At 40.6% G+C, this 20190-nt stretch overlaps 2 protein-coding genes across 2 annotated transcripts in view; both read right to left on the bottom strand.

Annotated features, from left to right (window-relative positions):
* The window catches only part of LOC147026071 (uncharacterized), a 182631-nt gene extending 165021 nt beyond the window's left edge, over positions 1 to 17610 (bottom strand). Inside the window, exon 1 of the mRNA XM_085881097.1 lies at positions 17485 to 17610. The gene's annotated coding sequence lies outside the window, so the exon portion shown is untranslated. The remainder of the gene's footprint in view (positions 1 to 17484) is intronic.
* LOC147026068 (uncharacterized) overlaps positions 1 to 20190 on the bottom strand; it is a 155475-nt gene that overhangs the window by 11686 nt on the left and 123599 nt on the right. The window contains exons 21-28 of the mRNA XM_085881096.1: positions 16902 to 16973; positions 16723 to 16758; positions 14160 to 14204; positions 13990 to 14022; positions 13611 to 13757; positions 11914 to 12090; positions 295 to 385; positions 52 to 129 (exon numbers count right to left, since the gene is read on the bottom strand). Of these exons, the coding sequence (XP_085737222.1) occupies positions 52 to 129; positions 295 to 385; positions 11914 to 12090; positions 13611 to 13757; positions 13990 to 14022; positions 14160 to 14204; positions 16723 to 16758; positions 16902 to 16973 (679 nt within the window). The remainder of the gene's footprint in view (positions 1 to 51; positions 130 to 294; positions 386 to 11913; positions 12091 to 13610; positions 13758 to 13989; positions 14023 to 14159; positions 14205 to 16722; positions 16759 to 16901; positions 16974 to 20190) is intronic.

The raw sequence follows: 20190 nt of genomic DNA, 5'->3' as shown, positions 1-20190 counted from the left end.
TGATCCTCAAACTAAATATCCCATTAAGTATTGTCAATATTTCTTTCTTACCTGGTATTCCCTGGGGCCCAAGCACACCTGCTCGGCCTAAGCCTTGTTCACCCTTAACTCCTGCAACACCAATTTCTCCTGTAAAAGAAGTATCGACACAGTGTTTCATTTGGTGCATGCAATATTCACACTTCCACCACTGTTGGATCAAAGTGTTCAACAATGCAGATAATCATGGTATACCCAATTGGATTAACGATTGCTCCTATCCTCTAAGCACCCAAAATCAAAGCCAAATAGTACCTTTTAGGCCAACATCACCCTCAGGACCTTGCTCTCCTGTCAAGCCTCGCACACCTGGCTGTCCATCAAATCCAACCAGGCCTGGATCACCCTGGCAGATGTCAAAAAGGAAGGAGCACAGTATAATATGTCTCATATGATGCTGAGTTACTCCCATTGAAATCCCTTATGCTGTGTTTTGGCCATTGTCTCCTTATACCTTTTTATGTAATGTAAAAACACATATTGTACTGATGTTTACTTGTTTCTTCATAAAGTGTTTCAAGTTAAAAAATATATTCGAAAAATTATTAAATAATATTACTGAATTACATTCGTACCTGAGAAAAGCTATATAGTTTTCTCTGATTCCTCCTGCTCTTCCATTTTCTTAACAGTCACACAAAATGATAAATGGTGATAATTAAACCTTTTTACACTTCTATTTAAGTGACAGATCAGGGATCATGCAATAATCAAAGCATGATCATCATACACATCATCATGATCAACAGAGGAAGTGTATTGTCTCACTAAATTACCTCTCCCCTCGTATCAGTGGAAAGGAAAGATGCATTGTGAGTGTCGTTAGAACTATCCTGTTGTTATTTTCCTAACTTCCAAACCTTTCTCAAAACTCCATTCTTTCTCAAACTCCCTTAAACACGACTAATTCTAAAGCACTTCTACACTCTTTTGAGACAAACCACGTGCAACATTCACTCCGCAAACCACACAAATCTATCTGGCAACGCTTCAATGGTATGCACTTGGCACAGTGTTCTGCATTGCAACAAATTTGGGCCTGGCACGGCGGCAACATCAACATCAGACTCATTGTCATGTCATTGCCAGACTGCCTTGGCACCAGCGGTTTGCTCCCTCCCTGCCCCCAACCTCCCCCCCCACCCCGCATACCTGCAAGCCAATCACGATAACTGGATCACACAGTGCCAACCAATCAAAGTGGATAGATAGTAGAAGGCGGACGTTGAAGACGCAAGCGAGGGAAATAAAATGCCCGGCAGACGAAGTTGGAATAGAGAGTGGTTAAGAGACTTGTAAGGGAGTGGAAAGGAGGGTGGTTAGGAGAGAAGTTGGAGATTTGAGTTGGAGGAGTCAAAGTCAAGGTGGTGAGAATGGAGAACCAAGGAGTTCAAGGAATGAACCACACCAAGTTCCACACCTGGGGGACAGTGAACGGGCACTGAGGATGCTGTGGAACGGGTGCTGAGCACCAAGCAGACCGGGCACTGAGGACGCCATGGAACGAGCCGTGGGAACTTCAGGAAACGAGCGCTGGGAATGTCATGGAACGAGCACAGAGATGTAGGCTCCCAGCAGCGGTCACCACCTCCTCATTGAAAATTACCTCACATGCTGACTTTGTTAAATCCAACCACAAACTCTCGAGGATCAAGAGAATCAACAGCAGTTCTCCTCAGAGCTAACTTGTCTCCTTACATACCTTACGCACCTTACATTCTTTCACCTCCCACCGCATGCACCTCATCGACTAATCCACAACAGTCCTTTTCAGGACTCACCCCACACTCACCCGCACCTCTCACTCACCCACACCACACACCTTGTGTGAGCCTTCTTGTGTAACCCCACCTTCATCATGTATTGTTACCACGTGAGCCTTCTGGCTCACATACAGGTGAGGACAGGGTCAACACCACACCCCACCTACTTCACTCCTCTGTCTATTACTCTTTCTTATCTCATTTTTCTAGACGACTGAGGCGCCTGTGTTGTAGAACCAAGTGACTGACTAAGACTGGGCTCTTGTGCTTGGGGTAAAAGTTTTCTTCTGTGATACTGCTTGTAGCTACATGCTTTTGTTGATCTTTATAAACTGTTTTCCAAACTGCCTGATCATCTTCTTCGATTGGTTAGAACATAGCATGTGGATTGTGACAGGGAGTTCAGCCCTGCCGTTTTGTTATGGTCAGCCATTAGCCAATGCTCCACTTACGGTATCGCTCGGCCATTTTGATCAATAGCAATGGAGCATGGGGAAGCATAGTCCTTATCTGGGGTGATTAATTTGCTGGGAAGGTAAAGCGGAATTTTGACACTGGACCCTACCAAATTAAGTGTCCCAGACAGTGTTTGTGGTTGCTTAGCAAACCATCATGCCAGGGAGTTATCTGCAGTTCGTCGGCTTCAGGGTCTTTGGCTGGGAAGTGGGTCTGAGAACTCCCCTCACAATCCCAAACCCTAATAATATGTACAACAAAAAAGGACTAAAATCAGATATGATCCACCATTAGGGGTTCGTGTTGGCCTGTAGGTCACATCCCACTGTTTATGAAGGAGGAGAGGGGGTGTATCGATGGTGAAGAGTGGTTGATGTTTTTTCCTGAATGCTTATTGGATCTGAGCAGTAAAAGCATCGATATATAATGGAGCAGATATGTGTATGTATATATATATATATATATATATATATATATATATATATATATATATATATATATATATATATATATATATATATATATATATATATATATATATATATATACACATATACACCGATGAGCCAAAACATTATGACCACCTGCCTAATATGCTGTTGGTCCTCTGTGTGCTGCCAAAACAGCGCCGACCCGCCGAGGCATGGACTCTACAAGACCCCTGAAGGTGTCCTGTGGTATATGGCACCAAAACATTAGCAGCAGATCCTTCAACTCCTATAAGTTGCGAGGTGGAGCCACCGTGGATCGGACTTGTCGGTTCAGCACATCCCACAGATGCTCAATCGGATTGAGATCTGGAGAATTTGGAGGCCAGGGCAACACCGTGAACACTTCATCATGTTCCTCAAACCATTCCCGAACAATACGTGCAGTGTGGCAGGGCACATTATCCTGCTGAAAGAGGCCACTGCCATCAGGGAATACCATTGCCATGAAGGGGTGTACCTGGTCTGCAAGGATTTTTAGGTAGGTGACACGTGTCAAATTGACGTTGACATGAATGGCCGGTCCCAGGGTTTCCCAGCATAACATTGGCAAGAGCATCACACTCCCTCCAATGGATTGTCGTCTTCCCACAGTGCATCCTGGTGCCATCACTTCCCGAGGTAAACAGCGCATACGTACATGGCCATCGACGTGATCTAAAAGAAAATGGGACTCATCGGACCAGGCCACCTTCTTCCACTGCTCAAAGGTCCAGTTCCGACACTCACGTGCCCATTGTAGGCGCTTTCGACGGTGGACAGGGGTCATCATGGGCACTCTGACCGGTCTGCGGCTATGCAGCCCCATACGCAGCAGGGGGCGATGCACTGTGGATTGTGACACATTCCTCCCGTGACCACCATTAAAATTTTCTGTGACTTGTGCCACATAGACTTTCTGTCGGTTCGGACCAGACGGGATAGCCTTTGTTGCCCTCGTGCATCGATGAGACTTGGGCGCTCAACACCCTTTCGCCGGTTTGTGGTTTGTCCCTCCTCGGACCACTGTCAGTAGGTACTCACCACTGCTGACCGGGAGCACCCCACAAGCCTTGCCATTTCAGAGATGCTCTGACCCAGTCATCTGGCCATAACAATTTGGCCCTTGTCAAAGTCGCTCAGGTCTTTACTCCTGCCCATTTCTCCTGCATCCAACACATCAACTTCTTTAACTGACTGTTCACTTGCTGCCTAATATATCTAACCCCTTGACAGGTGCCATTGTAACAAGATAATCAATGTTATTCACTTCACCTGTCAGTGGTCATAAAGTTTTGGCTCATCAGTGTATGATGTGTGTGTATATATATATATATATATATATAACAAAAGACCCACCCACATCTCTCACCTGTGAATAGAAGGAATCGCCAGTGAATAGCCAATCAGCTCTCCCCTTATCAACTAAACCCAGGTGGCTAAGGTTATAAAAATAAATTGACTCCTCCCATGTTCTTCTCGCCGAAGAAGCTGCATAAAGCAACCAAGAAGGCCTACGTAAGGTAAGTGCTTTGCTGTTTCAAACCCTTCACAGAGTGCCTCCACAGCTGAGTGCACAAATAGCACATACATGATTCTCATATATTATTACGTACTTTCTCGTGGCACTAACACGAGTGCACCAATTACTTGGAGGGTAGCATGATAGAAAAGAGTAATGGACAATAATTTGTCCAGTCTATTGTTTAATCGGTGAAATCAATGTATGACAGGATACAGAAAGGTATTTAATAAGTAATATTAATTAATCCCTTACATCTACCTGTAAAGCACTACTTAATACTGACTAAATGAAGCACTCAATGATTAAAAATTCCCAGAATTATAAAGCACATGTCACAGATATGAATGCAGTAAGGGGAGGGAGAGGGGTGGGCGAGAGATTGAGAGGGGTGGGAGAGAGAGGGAGAGAGAGGAAGAGGCATGGGAGAGGAAGAGGGGTGGGAGGGAGAGAAAGGGAGAGAGAGGGAAAGAGTTGGGAGAGAGAGGGAGAGGGGTGGGAGAGAGAGAGGGAGAGAGAGGGAGAGGGGTGCGAGAGCGAGGGAGAGGGGTGGGAGAGAGAGGGAGAGAGAGGGAGAGGGGTGGGAGAGAGGGAGAGGGTGGGAAAGAGAGGGATGGGAGGGAGAAATGGGAGGAGAGGGGAGGGAGAGAGAGAGGTCGAGGGATTGGAGGGAGAGAGAGGGAGTGGGTTTGGAGGGAGAGGAAAAGGGGAGGGACAGGGGTGGGAGAGAGATGGAGAGGGGTGGGAGAGAGAGGAAGGGGGAGTAGGAGAGAGAGGGATAGGGGTGGGATAGAGAGGGAGAGGGGTAGGAGAGAGAGGGAGAGAGGTAGGAGAGAGAGAGGAGGAGGGAGTAGATGAGAGAGAGGGGGAATGGAGGGAGGAGAGTGAGGAGGGAGGAAGAGTGAAAAAAAGAGAAAGGTGAGGGGAAGAGGGGGAGTTAGCAAAGAGAATGATATGTTATGCTTAATGACCACACACACAGGAACACACACACACGCACCAGAGTATACACACATCTATCTCCTGCATGAGCACTTGTGAGTGGAGAATTTTGACTGAGGCACCAGGGCCTGTTCCAAGTTCCTTTGTGGTAACACACACACACACACACACACACACACACACACACACACACACACACACACACACACACACACACACACACACACACACACTACATAGAAACCACAAACACAAAGATTTACCTTTCAAGAGAGTTCTCTGAAAGAGGAATTCAAATGGGAAATTAGTGCTATACAATTAAAATATATATCAAGCAACAGAGACCACAAAATGTCAGTCTATTCTTTTCACGGCTCGAACTAACATGGCGGAACTCAGGACACGAGGTCGATGGTCATTATTACCGTCGCTCGAGGAGAGGTTATTGTATTTGGGTCTATTTGTTTGGTTGTTCCTTGTGAAAATCGAAGATTTTTAAAGCATATTGGTCTTGTGCGTTATTCTGTGTGTCTGTTTGATGTATGTCAATCACCTGCAGGTCACAATTTCAATCAGATCTTCACAAAACCTCACCACATGGTAGAGTTCATCATAAGCAAGAAGCCTATTATTTTTGAGGTCAAAAGGTCAACATAGGTCAAAGGTTAACAAATTAGGTGCGATTTATAAAATCCCCATTTTTCATCCGATTGACTTGAAAATTGAAGAGGATTTTCATATCAGTTCACTGAATTCAACCACCAATTATTTTTGAGGTCAACATTGGCCAAAAGGAAAACGACCAAAATATCTAAAATTGTCAATTTTCATCTGATTGACTTGAAAGTTAAAGAGGATTTGTACTTTTGGTCATTAAATTAAATTACCAATAATGTTTGAGGTCAACGTGGGCCAAAAGGTCAACATAGGTCAAAGGTAAACAACTTTTGTGAAATTTCTAAAATCCTCAATTTTCAACCGATTGACTAGAAATTTGAAGAGGACTTGCATATCAGGTCACTGAATTCAACCACCTACTATTTTTGGTCAACATAGGCCAAAAGGACAACATTGGCTGGTATTTTTAAAATTGTCAATTTTCATCTGATTGACTTGAAACTTGAAGAGTATTTGCATATTTTATGCTTGGTGTTGGCATTATGGTTAGGGTGGTGGGCTTGGGATCCTGGGATCCTGAGTTCAAATCCCACTTTTTCCGTTGAATTAATACCAGGTAGAGTTGACTCTGCCTGTCATCTTTCTGAGGTTGTCAAAATGAGTGCCAGCTTTCTGGTATCCTGTGTCGAAGTGGCGACCCATCCAGGATTGTGCTCAATAGCCAAGGAGACTGCTTCGACAGCACCAATGCCCTGCACAGAGTATGGTCCCAATGGATGGATGGATGGCCAAGGAGACTGCTTTGGCAGCAACAACACTGCACAGAGTATGGTCCCAATGGATGGACGGATTTGCATCTTTGGTCAATGAATTCAACCACCAATTATTTTTAAGGTCAAATTTGTTTTTTGGATTTCGCAACTATCGTGCTGTGCACGACATCTCTTTCGTTTGTTTGTCCGCATAGAATGCGAGTATGTTTTTCTCTGCAATCAAATGTCGGATCGACACAAAAATATCAACATCGGAGCGTATACTCATGTAGAATGTTTTAATAATAATTATGATGTCGTAGGTCATGTGGTGTTGTGGCAGCAATGTTGGAAAAAGGAAAAACTTTGGACCTCTATCTCTATTTGAAATTAGTGTGATTTTTTTAATGTCATAGGTGCATTCGTGATGACGTCATAAAATAATAAGTGGAACGTTACATCCGATCAGTATGAAAATTGGGGGGGGGGGGGGAGGGGGTCATCCAGGCATAAATTGGTCGATTGAAAAAAATTTGATGATGTCATCAGTGATGAGGTTCGGCAGCCTTTTTTGGTGAAAAAAAAACCTTCAAAAATCATTCTCTCCAAAATGGCTGAACAGATCAAGGCAAAACTTTACAGGTATGACTGCCTACCCATGAGGGACAAAAGGTCCTATCCTATGACGTCATACATCACATGGTTTGGCAGCCATATGGATTTACCCAAAAACCTTCAAAAATCTTCTCCAGAATGGCTGGACAATCGAGAGTAAATTTCACACACGTTCCCCAAGTCTTGGGGATACCAGGGTGTTTACTAATTTATGTCACATGGTCTGGCAGCCATATTGGATTGAATGAAAATCTTAAAAAAACAATTCTCTTGAACCGCTTCATCGATTGAGGTGAAACTTCACAAATATCACATCACCCCATGGCTGCATATAGCGGAAAATTATGATGTCATAAGTTTCATGGTTTAGCAGCTATCTTCGATAGAAAATGAACCTTATCCAATTCGTACAAAACTTCACAAGCGCCTTCCCTTACATAATTAGAGGCAGAATGTAAATTTATGATGTCATAGGTCATATGGTTCAGCAGTAATGTTGGATTGAAAATAAAAACCTTTAAAAATACTCTTCTCCAGAATGGTTCACCAAATCTATCCGAAACTCGGTACATATGATCTACTATCCTTGGGGAATATAGCATGTAAATTGCAATGACATAGGTCACATGCTCTGGCAGATATGAAATTTTGAATAATAATCCTTTAAAAATCTTCTTCTCCAGAATGGCAACCAGAAGTTGCAACAATAGATTGATCCCAGGATGATCAAGACTAAACTAGAGGGGGAGCACTCGGGAGAGTGCAAAACCTCCGCCACCAATACTGCTGGGTCACTCAAGTGAACCTTGTATCTTATTCATTAAATATCATGTCAACAGTGCTGACAGTTATAGTTCTTTTCTCCACATTTTTTTTTTGGGGGGGGGGGTTGGAAATCACTTAAAACATGTAGAAATGCAAAAAAAAAAATATTTCTTTTTTTGGGGGGTAACAATTTTTTTGGGGGGGGGGGTTGGAAATCACTTAAAACATGTAGAAATGCAAAATAAGAAATCAAAATTTTGTTTAAAAAATATGCAAAAAATTTTTTTCTCCAACAATTATTTTTTTGGGGGGGGGTTGAAATCACTTCAAAACATGTAGAAATGCAAAAAAAAATTTTTCCTTTTTTTTTGGGGGGGGTAATTTTTTTGGGGGGGGTGGAAATCACTTAAAACATTTAGAAATGCAAAAAAAAAAGAAATCAAAATTTTGTTGAAAAAAAAGTTGAAAAAATTTTTTTTCTCTAACAATTCTTTTTTTGGGGGGGTTGGAAATCACTTAAAACATGTAGAAATGCAAAAAAAAAATTCTTTTTTTGGGGGGGGGTGGGTTGGAAATCAATTAAAACATGTAGAAATGCAAAAAAAAAATTTTCTCTAACCATTTTTTGGGGGTTGGAAATCACTTAAAACATGTAGAAATGCAAAAAAATTTCCTTTTTTCTGGGGGCGGGGTAACAATTTTTTTGTGGGTGGGGGGTTGGAAATCACTTAAAACATGTAGAAATGCAAAAAAAAAGAAATCAAAATTTTGTTGAAAAAAAAGTTGCAAAAATTTTTTTTCTCCAACAATTATTTTTTGGGGGGTTGGAAATCACTTCAAAACATGTAGAAATGCAAAAAAAAAAAATTTCTTTTTGGGGGGGGGTAATTTTTTTGGGGGGGGTTGGAAATCACTTAAAACATGTAGAAATGCAAAAAAAAAAAGAAATCGAAATTTTGTTGAAAAAAAAGTTGCAAAAATTTTTTTTTCTTTAACAATTATTTTTGAGGGGGGGTTGGAAATCACTTAAAACATGTAGAAACGCAAAAAAAAAAAGTTTTTTCTCTAGCAATTTTTTTCTCTTATAATTATTTTTTTTTGGGGGGGGTTGGAAATCACTTAAAACATGTATAAATGCAAAAAAAAAAAATTTTCTCTAAATTTTTTTGGGGGGGGGGTGGAAATCACTTAAAACATGTAGAAGTGTAAAAAAAAAATTATTTTTTTTGGGAGGGGGGGATGGAAATCAATTAAAACATGCAAAAATGCAAAAAACAATTTTTTTGCGGGGGGGGGTGAAATCACTTCAAAACATGTAGAAATGCAAAAAAAAATTTTTCCTTTTTTTTTGGGGGGGGTAATTTTTTTGGGGGGGGTTGGAAATCACTTAAAACATGTAGAAATGCAAAAAAAAAAGAAATCAAAATTTTGTTGAAAAAAAAGTTGCAAAATTTTTTTTTTTCTCGAACAATTATTTTTTTTGGGGGGGGGGGTTGGAAATCACTTAAAACATGTAGAAACGCAAAAAAAAAAATTCTTTTTTTTGGGGGGTGGGTTGGAAATCAATTAAAACATGTAGAAATGCAAAAAAAAAAATTTTCTCTAACCATTTTTTGGGGGGGTTGGAAATCACTTAAAACATGTAGAAATGCAAAAAAATTTCCTTTTTTCTGGGGGGGGGGTAACAATTTTTTTGGGGGGGGGGGTTGGAAATCACTTAAAACATGTAGAAATACAAAAAAAAATAAATCAAAATTTTGTTGAAAAAAAAGTTGCAAAAATTTTTTTTCTCCAACAATTATTTTTTGGGGGGTTGGAAATCACTTCAAAACATGTAGAAATGCAAAAAAAAAATTTCTTTTTGGGGGGGTAATTTTTTGGGGGGGTTGGAAATCACTTAAAACATGTAGAAATGCAAAAAAAAAAAAGAAATCGAAATTTTGTTGAAAAAAGTTGCAAAAATTTTTTTTTCTTTAACAATTATTTTTGAGGGGGTTGGAAATCACTTAAAACATGTAGAAACGCATAAAAAAAAAAAGTTTTTTCTCTAGCAATTTTTTTCTCTTATAATTATTTTTTTTGGGGGGGGGTTGGAAATCACTTAAAACATGTATAAATGCAAAAAAAAAAATTTTCTCTAAATTTTTTTGGGGGGGTGGAAATCACTTAAAACATGTAGAAGTGTAAAAAAAAATTCTTTTTTTTTGGGGGGGGGTTGGAAATCAATTAAAACATGTAGAAATGCAAAAACAATTTTTTTGGGGGGGTTGGAAATCACTTAAAACATGTAGAAATGCAAAAAAAAGAAATCGAAATTTTGTTGAAAAAAAAGTTGCAAAAAATTTTTTTTTCTTTAACAATTATTTTTGAAGGGGGGTTTGAAATCACTTAAAACATGTAGAAACGCAAAAAAAAAGTTTTTTCTCTAACAATTTTTTTCTCTTATAATTATTTTTTTTTGGGGGGGGGGGGTTGGAAATCACTTAAAACATGTATAAATGCAAAAAAAAAAATTTTTTTTTCTCTAAATTTTTTTTGGGGGGGTGGAAATCACTTAAAACATGTAGAAGTGTAAAAAAAAAAATTTTCTCAAACGATTTTTTTTGGGGGGGGGGGGTTGGAAATCACGTACAACATGTAGAAATGCAAAAAAAAAAAATTCTCTAACAATTTTTTTTGGGGGGGGGGACCAAGTCCAAAATTTAATGGCATGATCCTTGGACCATACCTAACCCCCCACCAAGTTTCGTCGAACTCCGTCGAGGAGTTTTTCCGTAATACTGTTCCCAAGCAAACAAACAAAAAACAAACAAACAAACAGAAAGGGGTGAAAAGAGTAACCTCCATCCATCTTCGAAGATGGCGGAGGTTAACTATGAGGATCAGCAGAAAGAGAGAGGATCTTTTTTTTTTTACACTGGAAAGGAGATTATTGTGAGGGGATCTGATGGAGATGTTGAAGGTGATGAAAGATAGAGAAAATAAGTGCAGAATAATTTTTCAGCAGAATTGAAAGTGACAAAAGCCTGGTGTTGGCTTAGTGGTTAGGGTGGCGGCTTGGGATCCCAGGGTCCTGAGTTCAAGCCCCGTTGGCTGCTGAATTAACACCAGGGTGTTGTCTCAGCCTGTCATCCTTCCGAGGTCAGCGAAATGAGTACCAGTGTACTGGTCCCGGTGTATGCCCCGGTTAGAAAAGGTGTACCATATCCCTGTGTGTCGTAAGAGGCGACCAGGGTTGGCGTCAGGAAGGGCATCCGGCCATACAAACATTGCCTCAAGAAAAAAAGCCCAACCCCTGCACAGCAGGGAAAAATGGCTGTAAAAACGGTCTTTTTTTTTAATTGAAAGTGACATGAAAATGGAGTGACAGTTTAAGAGTAAAGAAGAGGAGATTTAGTACAGTAAGAAGTAAGGCAAGGATCTTTCATTCAGACAGTGGTGAATGCATGGAGTGGTCCCCCCCCCCCCCTTACAAGGGTACTGACAGTGGAGTCAGTGGATAGTAAGAAAATTGAGTTGGATTGGTATCTGGTGAAGTAGTCGGAATAAGGGAGTACTAAAATGTTGGTATGATTGTGCCAGCTTGTTGGGCCGATTGGCCTCCACTTGCATTGAAGTTACTTGTATACCATTGTAAAATGCTGTTTAAGTTTTCATAACTCATGGCACAATATGATTATTAAGATTTATAGATGGCGAAATTAAAAACATTTCAACAAAATAATGATAATCAAACTACTTTTAAAAAACAACATTACATTACGCATTCCCAAAGAAAAGTAATTGGAGTAGGTACTCCTATGCCGGCACACACGGCACCCTGTTCTCATCGACAATCTGGAATAGTTTAATGCTTCATACCTATTCAGATATAACGAAAGATTATAAATTGCTTTCCTACAAGTTAGCCAAAATACCCAGACAAAGATGAAAGCACAAATTTGTTGGCAAATATCACACGATGCAAGACCTACTGCGTTGCCCGGGAGACCCGGATCTCCCGGTGGACCCGTCGCTCCGATCGGGCCTTGCCCACCAGGTCCGCAGGCATCGGAACATGCACGGCGCAGAGCAGCAGCATGACGGGACACCTGATCGGTCACAACCCGTCGGCACAGTTCCTCCACGACAGAATCATCCAGAGGTGGACCCTTAGGGTAAATTGGGTAAGCAAGAGACATTTAATTGTGATTAGCAAATCTGATAAAAGTCTCATTATTGAACATGTGCTCTTATCAAGATCTTCCATGAGCATTCTCGTCTCTGAAAAAAAAAATTACTGCAGGTAATACATACAGGTATAAATTTGAGCCATCAGAATAACTTTAACTCTATGTGTTTGTTATCAGCAAGGCCTTGGTCAAATGAGTCCATTTTTATCCTCTGTGGCCATGCTTGCTCTGGGCATTCATACGGTGCCCAACTTCTTTCCATTTTTTCCTGTCCCTTGAGTATCCACAAAGTAATCACAATTGACATTTTTATACATCTCACCAAAGGATGTCTTCAGTGGACTTTAAGTTATTATATTGTAGTGCATCCTTATAGTTAGCATATTGATGATGCAAAGACAATAGTTTCCACACCGCAAAGATGTTCTTTTTTCCTTATCTTTGCACTGCTATGCAGGACAAAGCCCAAACTACAGCTCTCCACCCTTTCCTATCTTGGACGAGATGTTGTGATTCTTCTGTATTAATTCCAGCTTCTATTAGATCCTTCTCCACTGTTTGGTTCCATCTGGTCTTGGTCTACACATCTGGTGTCTTGCAGGTAGAGCAAGGCATCAATGCGTGTAATGTCCCTCGGATGGATGTTACACTGGGTGTGTCTCATGTACCAACATTGGTCGGTAGACCTTAAAGATCCACGGTGTCCTTCAAAAAGAGTAGGCGAGCTATCTTGGGGCACCCTGGCCAAGTTCCTGAACTTACGGGGGGGGGGGGGGGGCACTGTCAGCGGCACAACGATGCTCCAATCAATATTGCAACCAGCAGCCACAGGCTGCATCCAAAATGAAGTTTACAAAAGTTTCTTAAAACAATGTTGGACCCTTGTTTACAATAATTGTATTTTTGCTTTAGGAGTTGAAATTACACTTAATCATGATCTGTATGCTTCTTGAAGCCTTAACTCAGTCCATTACAAATTGCTAGGCCTAATAAGGGGCCGTATACACATTACAGATGCAACTGGGAAATGAAGGAGGTAATAAAAGGGAAAGAAGGTTTGATGTAATGAAGGAATTATTTAAATCTTTCACATAACTACTTTGTTAATGATGTCCAAATTTATGTTGCACTCCCAGGATTCTCAAGAAGTTTGACTTTATCTTAGCACTTTCTCCTATTACTTCTCATAATTAAGGTCATTTAAAATTTGCTCCCTTTTATCAAATAGGATCTCATTGGGAAGCTCAATATTGATCGCACCGAATGGCCTTACATGGTGATTATAGATCAGGAAGGGACATCATTTGGCAAGGTCATTTGGACACTATGTTGAAGTTGAAGAAAGAAACGTTTTTCTTATATTCACAATAATTCTAACATCAGGATGGCAATAGAGAAAGTGAGGATGATCTTGTTAAGTGATCATAACATGACAGTAGGGGTGAATATTTACTGGGAAAGAGTATACTTGGATATTTGGCTTGAATCATACAACTCACGGGAGGTCCAAGATGACCACGTTCTCCTCGCTCTCCCCTTTTCCCAGTATCACCTGGCTGCCCCATCTCACCCCTCTTCCCAGGTGATCCTGGCCCACCTCTCGCCCCCAACTGGCCATGTGGACCGGGTAGGCTGCGCTGTCCCATCTGTGGTTGAGAATGGGGAGGATTGGGGGCAGTAGTGGATGGAGGGAAAGTTCAGATATCAGGGTCAAAGGTTATATTTGTGTTTTGAACAATTATGCAAGCAGGAAAAAAAAATCTGAGTAGGTTAATCATTATGTTCCTGGTTTCTTTTACACCATGAACCAAAAATCAGCTGTTCTGAAGCAACAAAATGTCACTTCTCCATACAATATTGATGTACAGTCTACCTTACCTTTCCTCTGTCTCCTTCTGATCCCATCTCTCCCTGCAGAAACATCAGTACAACACCATTATAAAATTATATAAAGGGCATTTAACAACATGCACTGCAATAATAAAATCAAAATAATAATGGAAATTACAGCCTGCCTCCAAAGCAATACACAGCCAGGATGATCTCACCTGCGGTCCTGTATGCCCTTGTACCCCAACCTGTCCAATATCACCCTGTGCATACAATCCAGGAGATGAAAAGTCACAATCTGAGTCACAGTACAAGGATCACCTTATTTTACAAAGCAAAAGGATAGTCATTTGATTGTACATCACTGTTGGTGATCATATTGTGCAAGGCTTCAAATTACTCAAAATGATTGTTTTTGTGACCTGTTTTCCAAACTATTTTCCTTCTCTTTTCCTCTTCTTCCTCATTTTTCCCGACCTCCCTTCTTACCCGTCGTACTACTCCTTTTCTTTTCTTTTCTGAATAATTTTCTTTCAGTTATTCACCCCTGATGTAATTTGTAGGGAGATATAGCACTAAAACATATTCAAAACTAGAATGGGCACTCGGTAGAGCGCATACCTTCGCCGCCGCTACTTTTTTCCGGGCACATTTGAAAAACGTCATTTAAAAACGTCCACGACGTCACAACCATCAGTCCGATGGACGTCAAATTTGGTGTTAGACGTCATTGAGGGCAGTCCAACAAAATGGAATGATAAACACTGAAAAAAATCGAAAGTTTAAAAATGACGTCATCTTGTGACGTCATTTTGACGCACTTCCAATGACGTCACTACCAATCGCGGACTACCATCCTGAAAGCTCTTATTTCACGGAACATTTTAACATTGGTTTCATGTCAATAGCTCTATTAGATCTGAAGTTATGCCTACAAGTATATTTTGACCTTGAGTGTGACCTTGACCTTGACCAAAGAGTTAATTTACAAAACCTGTTCATAAATAAGCAGATATTTTGGTACTGATCATAATGCCTGGATTTGGGACAATTTCCTTTACAAATGACATAGATATTTGAATATAAAATATCAGGACATTTTAGCCACAATTGAAAAAAGTTATGTTCAAACGTCAATGACGTCATAACGGTCAGTCCGAACGACATCAAATTTGGTGTTGACGTCCTTAAGGTAAGTCCTACAAAACGGTATGATCAAAACTGATGAGGTCAAAAATTGAAAATTTACGTCATCTTGTAACGTCATTTTGACGCACTTCTGATGACGTCACGTCAAATCTGACACCACGTACCTGAAAGATATTTCGTCATGGAACAATATGGCGTTGGCTGCATGTCGATAGCTGTCTTATGAAGGAAGTTATGCTCAAAAGTTTGTTTTTAACCTTTTCATGACCTTGACCTTGACCTTTGACCCGATCGCTCCCAAAATCTAATCAAATCGTCCTTGGATAATCACGAATCATCCCACCAAATTTCATGCAATTCGGTTTAATACTTTCTGAGTTATGCGAATAACAAACAAACACACATATTCACAAATAAATAAATACACAGCGACCAAAACATAACCTTTCGCAGAATGCCAAGGTAACAAAGATTTAATGAAGTTAATATTGAGATGAAAATTTTATGAATGAAAAATATAAAAATCAAGAATATTATGAATGAAAGCTTCCTCAGTCCCATTCTTCCCTCTCGGGGTTCAAGACAGCTACCACAACCTCAGGTCAACCCCCCCTCCCCCCACCCCAATTCCAATCTATACTTGTGATCTCTTCTACCCCAAATGACCACATTTTCAAGCACTCCCCTTTTCCAGGTTATTGTGATTTCCCTTGCTCTGGGCTATCTATTGAGGACAATTTCGTTCCGATCAGCCAAACCTTGGTCGAGTTTTGGTGAAAAATGTTAAAATGTCTACAGTTGGGTCATGACCCTAAAATTAGGTCAAGGTCAAAAAAAATTGTCAACCCCACATTCTTTGTATTCCCATTATTGATGCAAATTATCGTTCCAAATGTCCCAGCTGGCTCCAAGATACAGCTTGGAAATTGGCAGAAAAGAAAAGAAGAAAGAAAAAACGAGGGAAAATTGCTTTGCAATAAATGTCCCCGACTGATGTGATATTTCCAAGTCCACAAAGGGTATAACTCTGTGAAAAAGGGACAAAATGCCCTGAAACGTGAACTTGATCTGCAACGTATCATAATAAAGCCATGTACCAAGTTTCAGATGAATATGTTAAAGGGTATGGAAAAAGAAGTCTGAAAAAACACAGGTGGGGCAGACAGACGAATGGATAGGTGGATAGACGAACGGATGGAGAGAGAGAGCAAACTTATAGTCCACTCTGGTGAAACCGGTGGGGAACTAAACAACACGTGATGGTTTGATACTCCAAGGGGTTTAAGAAACTCTGAGTTACCATTAATAATTGGGCACACTAATTGTAGAAACAAACCCGACAACAGGTATAAGCACTTCACTGGCACTGTATTATTAATGTCAGAGAAAGGATTCAACGCAACATGGGACAAGGCAAACCCTGTAATCAGTACATCATTGAGAAGACACGTGCTGTTATGTCTTCAATACGCAATCGATCACAGAACAAACTTTAAGCTTGGAGGAGCAAGAAATTCACATCGAGATGAGAAAATAATAAAATATGATACGTGAAGTAAAATGTTCACTCCATGCAGCAAGTCTGAGCAATCTTTAGGATTAAAAAATATGAATAAATACAATATATCTCACCACATCACCGATGCCTCCAATGTCACCAATGGCTCCCTGTCAAGGGAAGGCACGATTTCTAGAATTCCGTCTTTTTAAGCAGAAAATAAACATTACAAAGTTTCCCAATTTGATTGGTTTCACAGAGGTTCGTTGTGTATTTATCATAATGCAATTGCTCACACCACGCTGGAGCTCACCGGCAATCCAGGAGGCCCCGGACGTCCTATCTTCCCCTTTCGACCCCACAAGCCTCGGTCCCCAACTTTGCCCTGTCCACGTACACCAATACATTGATCTGAATATGAAAAAGAGCATAACCGTCTTATTCTGCTAGACACAACATTGCTTGATGATGTTTCTATGCTGTGCCGGACACATCAACTCAAACCTCAAAAGGGTTTGCGGTTGCAATGGTGGCCGATTCCGTAACGTGGAAGACGATTGTCTGCATTTTAGAAGGTTATGTTCGCATTGTGTTCGGAAAAGCATTTGCTTACTTCAAACTGCCGTCGCCAGAAATGTGATGAAATTTAGAAAAAGTAGGATCTCATTCATTGAGTCAAAGTTTCTAAAGAGTGACAAACATGAGAGGTTTTGTTTTAAAATAATCATTCCCTCTCGAGAAACGAGTTCCATTGAGCTAATTTCTGTTCAGCAAGGAAATTCAAACAAGGATGACATGAAAAACAACTCCAAATTTTTTTAATAAATAAATAAATTTTGAAAAACAACAACAAAAAAATTTACCAATGACTTCCTAGCTCAGTGTTTATAGCGAACGTAGTGAGCTACATACTCAACGCGTGCACATGAGAGAATAGGAAACAACAACAACACAATACCCTGGCAATTTGGAATCCGTGTCGTCGGCTATGACCCTTTTGCTTCCGGTTTTTGTCATGGGGAATGATGCATTCCGGGAGATAAAGGCATCGTCGGAGACATGAAAGACCTAAATAATATCAGACATGGTGTATATTTCCTCTACTGATTTTAATAAAGATATCTCCCGCATCATCAAAAAATAATTTTTAATCGTGATTTACGTTATTTGATCACTGATCCCGAATCCAGGCCGAAGTAACCGGAAATTGGGTATACAGTTGTCAACAAGTTATAGGTAAAGTCAGAAGCGAATGTAAGAAGAATTCTATGTTCACTTCGAGGCTTTGCCTTTTCCATATTACACACACACACACACACACACACACACACACACACACACACACACACACACACACACACACACACACACACACACACACACACGATTATTGATTAGAATCTCAGCATCTTCGTGTTTTAAGGTCCAAATGCTTGGACCTACGGAGCCCTCTCCTCCTCTCTCCCAGTGAGGCTAGACTTTCCAAGGCAGTGTTTTGGGCCCAGTCGTGTTACTCATCTATATTAATGACCCCAGAAATGCTCTGGAAAAGTCTCTCTTCATTTTTTGCAGATGGCTGCCCATTGTATGATTATAGTACCCCCATCCCTCTACTAGGCAGACCTTAGCTGTGTCACTGCTGATCGATAATTTATTAGATAATGGTCTGTTAAATGGAAATGTTCTTCAATATGGGGAAATCTCAGTCTCACCCTATCACTCCAAAATGATGGTCAAATTAATTCAACAATCTGTTTCCTTGGTCATCCACTGGAAGAGGTTCGGTCTCTTAAACTTCTAGGCGACAGCATCAGCCATAACCTTTCCTGAGCTGACTAAATAGTAAAGCTGACTTCCAAAGCTAACCATCGATTGGGCATCCTCTGTCGGTCCAAGTCTTTCCTTGAAAAATCAGAGCTACTCAGTCTACAAGGCATTGTCCATAGCTCAATTGAGTGCTGCTCTCTGCTATAGACTGGCACACCAGCTTCATATATGTCTTCTGGATTCTGTGTCATCGAATTCAAACTCTCAAAATTATTGGAATCTTCTGTGATGAGGCCAAAGCATAAGGTCTGTTGCTCTCACATTGCAAGCAATGTCTCTGTTTTCTCTGTTTTCTACCGTCTCTCTGTTTTCTACCGTCTATTCTTCAATATTGCTCCTTCTGCTGTCTGTCCTATAACCCTCACCAGCTACTCCAGGATGCATTCATTCTTCCATTAACCCCTTCCTTAACCTTCCAAAATCCTGGCTGGCTGCGTACCTCAACTCTTATATTCCTCACTTCTCCCATCTATGGAACCACCTACCTGAGACTGTCCTATCTCACTATTCCTTCTAGGACTTCAAGCAAGCTGTGCACCACCGTCACTTGTCGTCCACATTTTTGACCCATGATCTTTATCACCTAAATTCAGCATTCCTAACTCAACCATTCCACTTGCTCGTGTTTCATCCACTCCTCCCTATCCTTTTATATTCCTGTTAATTCATTCCCTTGATGTATGTTCCACTTTCAGTTCTTCCATGGTCTTCCATGAGCCTCACTCTTGCAAAGAAAATAAAATACTAATCATACAGAGTGGTCTGAAAGTCACTTTACCTCTGCTAAATTTCTGGCACCTCCCTCCCTCCCTTCCCCTCCATCCCATCCCCCCCATCCCATCCCCCCAACCTCTCTTCCGTCGTGGTATGCGTATACAGATACAGATACAATAATTAATTATCCCCAAGCTTTTTGTAAAAAACGGGGGGATATTGTAATCGGCTCTGTCTGTCTGTCTGTCTGGCAAGCAATCTCCTCCTCAATGGTTGTACAGAAATTCACCAAACTTGATAGTTATGACGACCACGTCCCACAAAGCTCTGCAGTATCATTTTTGGCCCTGTCCCCTGGGGCAGGGTCAAAACATCAAACAGCAAATTATGCAATTAAAGGCACATTTTAAAATCATATCTTGGATATGCAATCAACATTGGGGGACACATTAAATATGGAACGATTTTTGGATTTTACCCCCAGTTCACGCTCCAGAGGGTGGGGAATTAGGGTCACAGGCGTCAAAACGGAGACATTTTTTTTTTAACTGAAAACTTGATATTTGGTGAATTCTGGTGGAATTTTATGCCATCTTTCAAGTTTGCTTTCGGAAGGTAGCATGGGGATTTGCGATGGCACACCATCGACTTTGCACTGGTTAATTATTGTAAGTACATACTGTACAATAAAACCGGTCCTGTATATTCAAAGTTTAAGACCAAAATCTCGCTTTACTGGAGTGGGGTAAAGCGACTTTCAGGTCACCTTGTACATACTGTATGTATATTAAAAATATAACATGAAGTTTTTAAATTGTCCACCTATAATTTGAACGGTAGGGAAACTGATTGTTGGACACTTAATCGATCAATTGAGGCAAAAAGCATAATTTGGTGAAATGGTTGAAATCTCACACGTTTCCATTTGCAGTGCCATTCAAAATGTTTGTTTTCATTCACTTAGAATGCAAATCTTAAATAATTTTTGTAGCTTCCATCATTGATATCTATCAGATTAATCCAGGAATTGTATTAATAAATTAACTTTGCATATCCATGGC

This window comes from Eptatretus burgeri, chromosome 5 (genome assembly GCF_056783735.1).
Source record: "Eptatretus burgeri isolate ZD-2024b chromosome 5, Ebu_testis_v1, whole genome shotgun sequence".
NCBI classification, from domain to species: Eukaryota; Metazoa; Chordata; class Myxini; order Myxiniformes; family Myxinidae; genus Eptatretus; species Eptatretus burgeri.
This window is presented reverse-complemented; position numbering and strand designations above follow the sequence as displayed.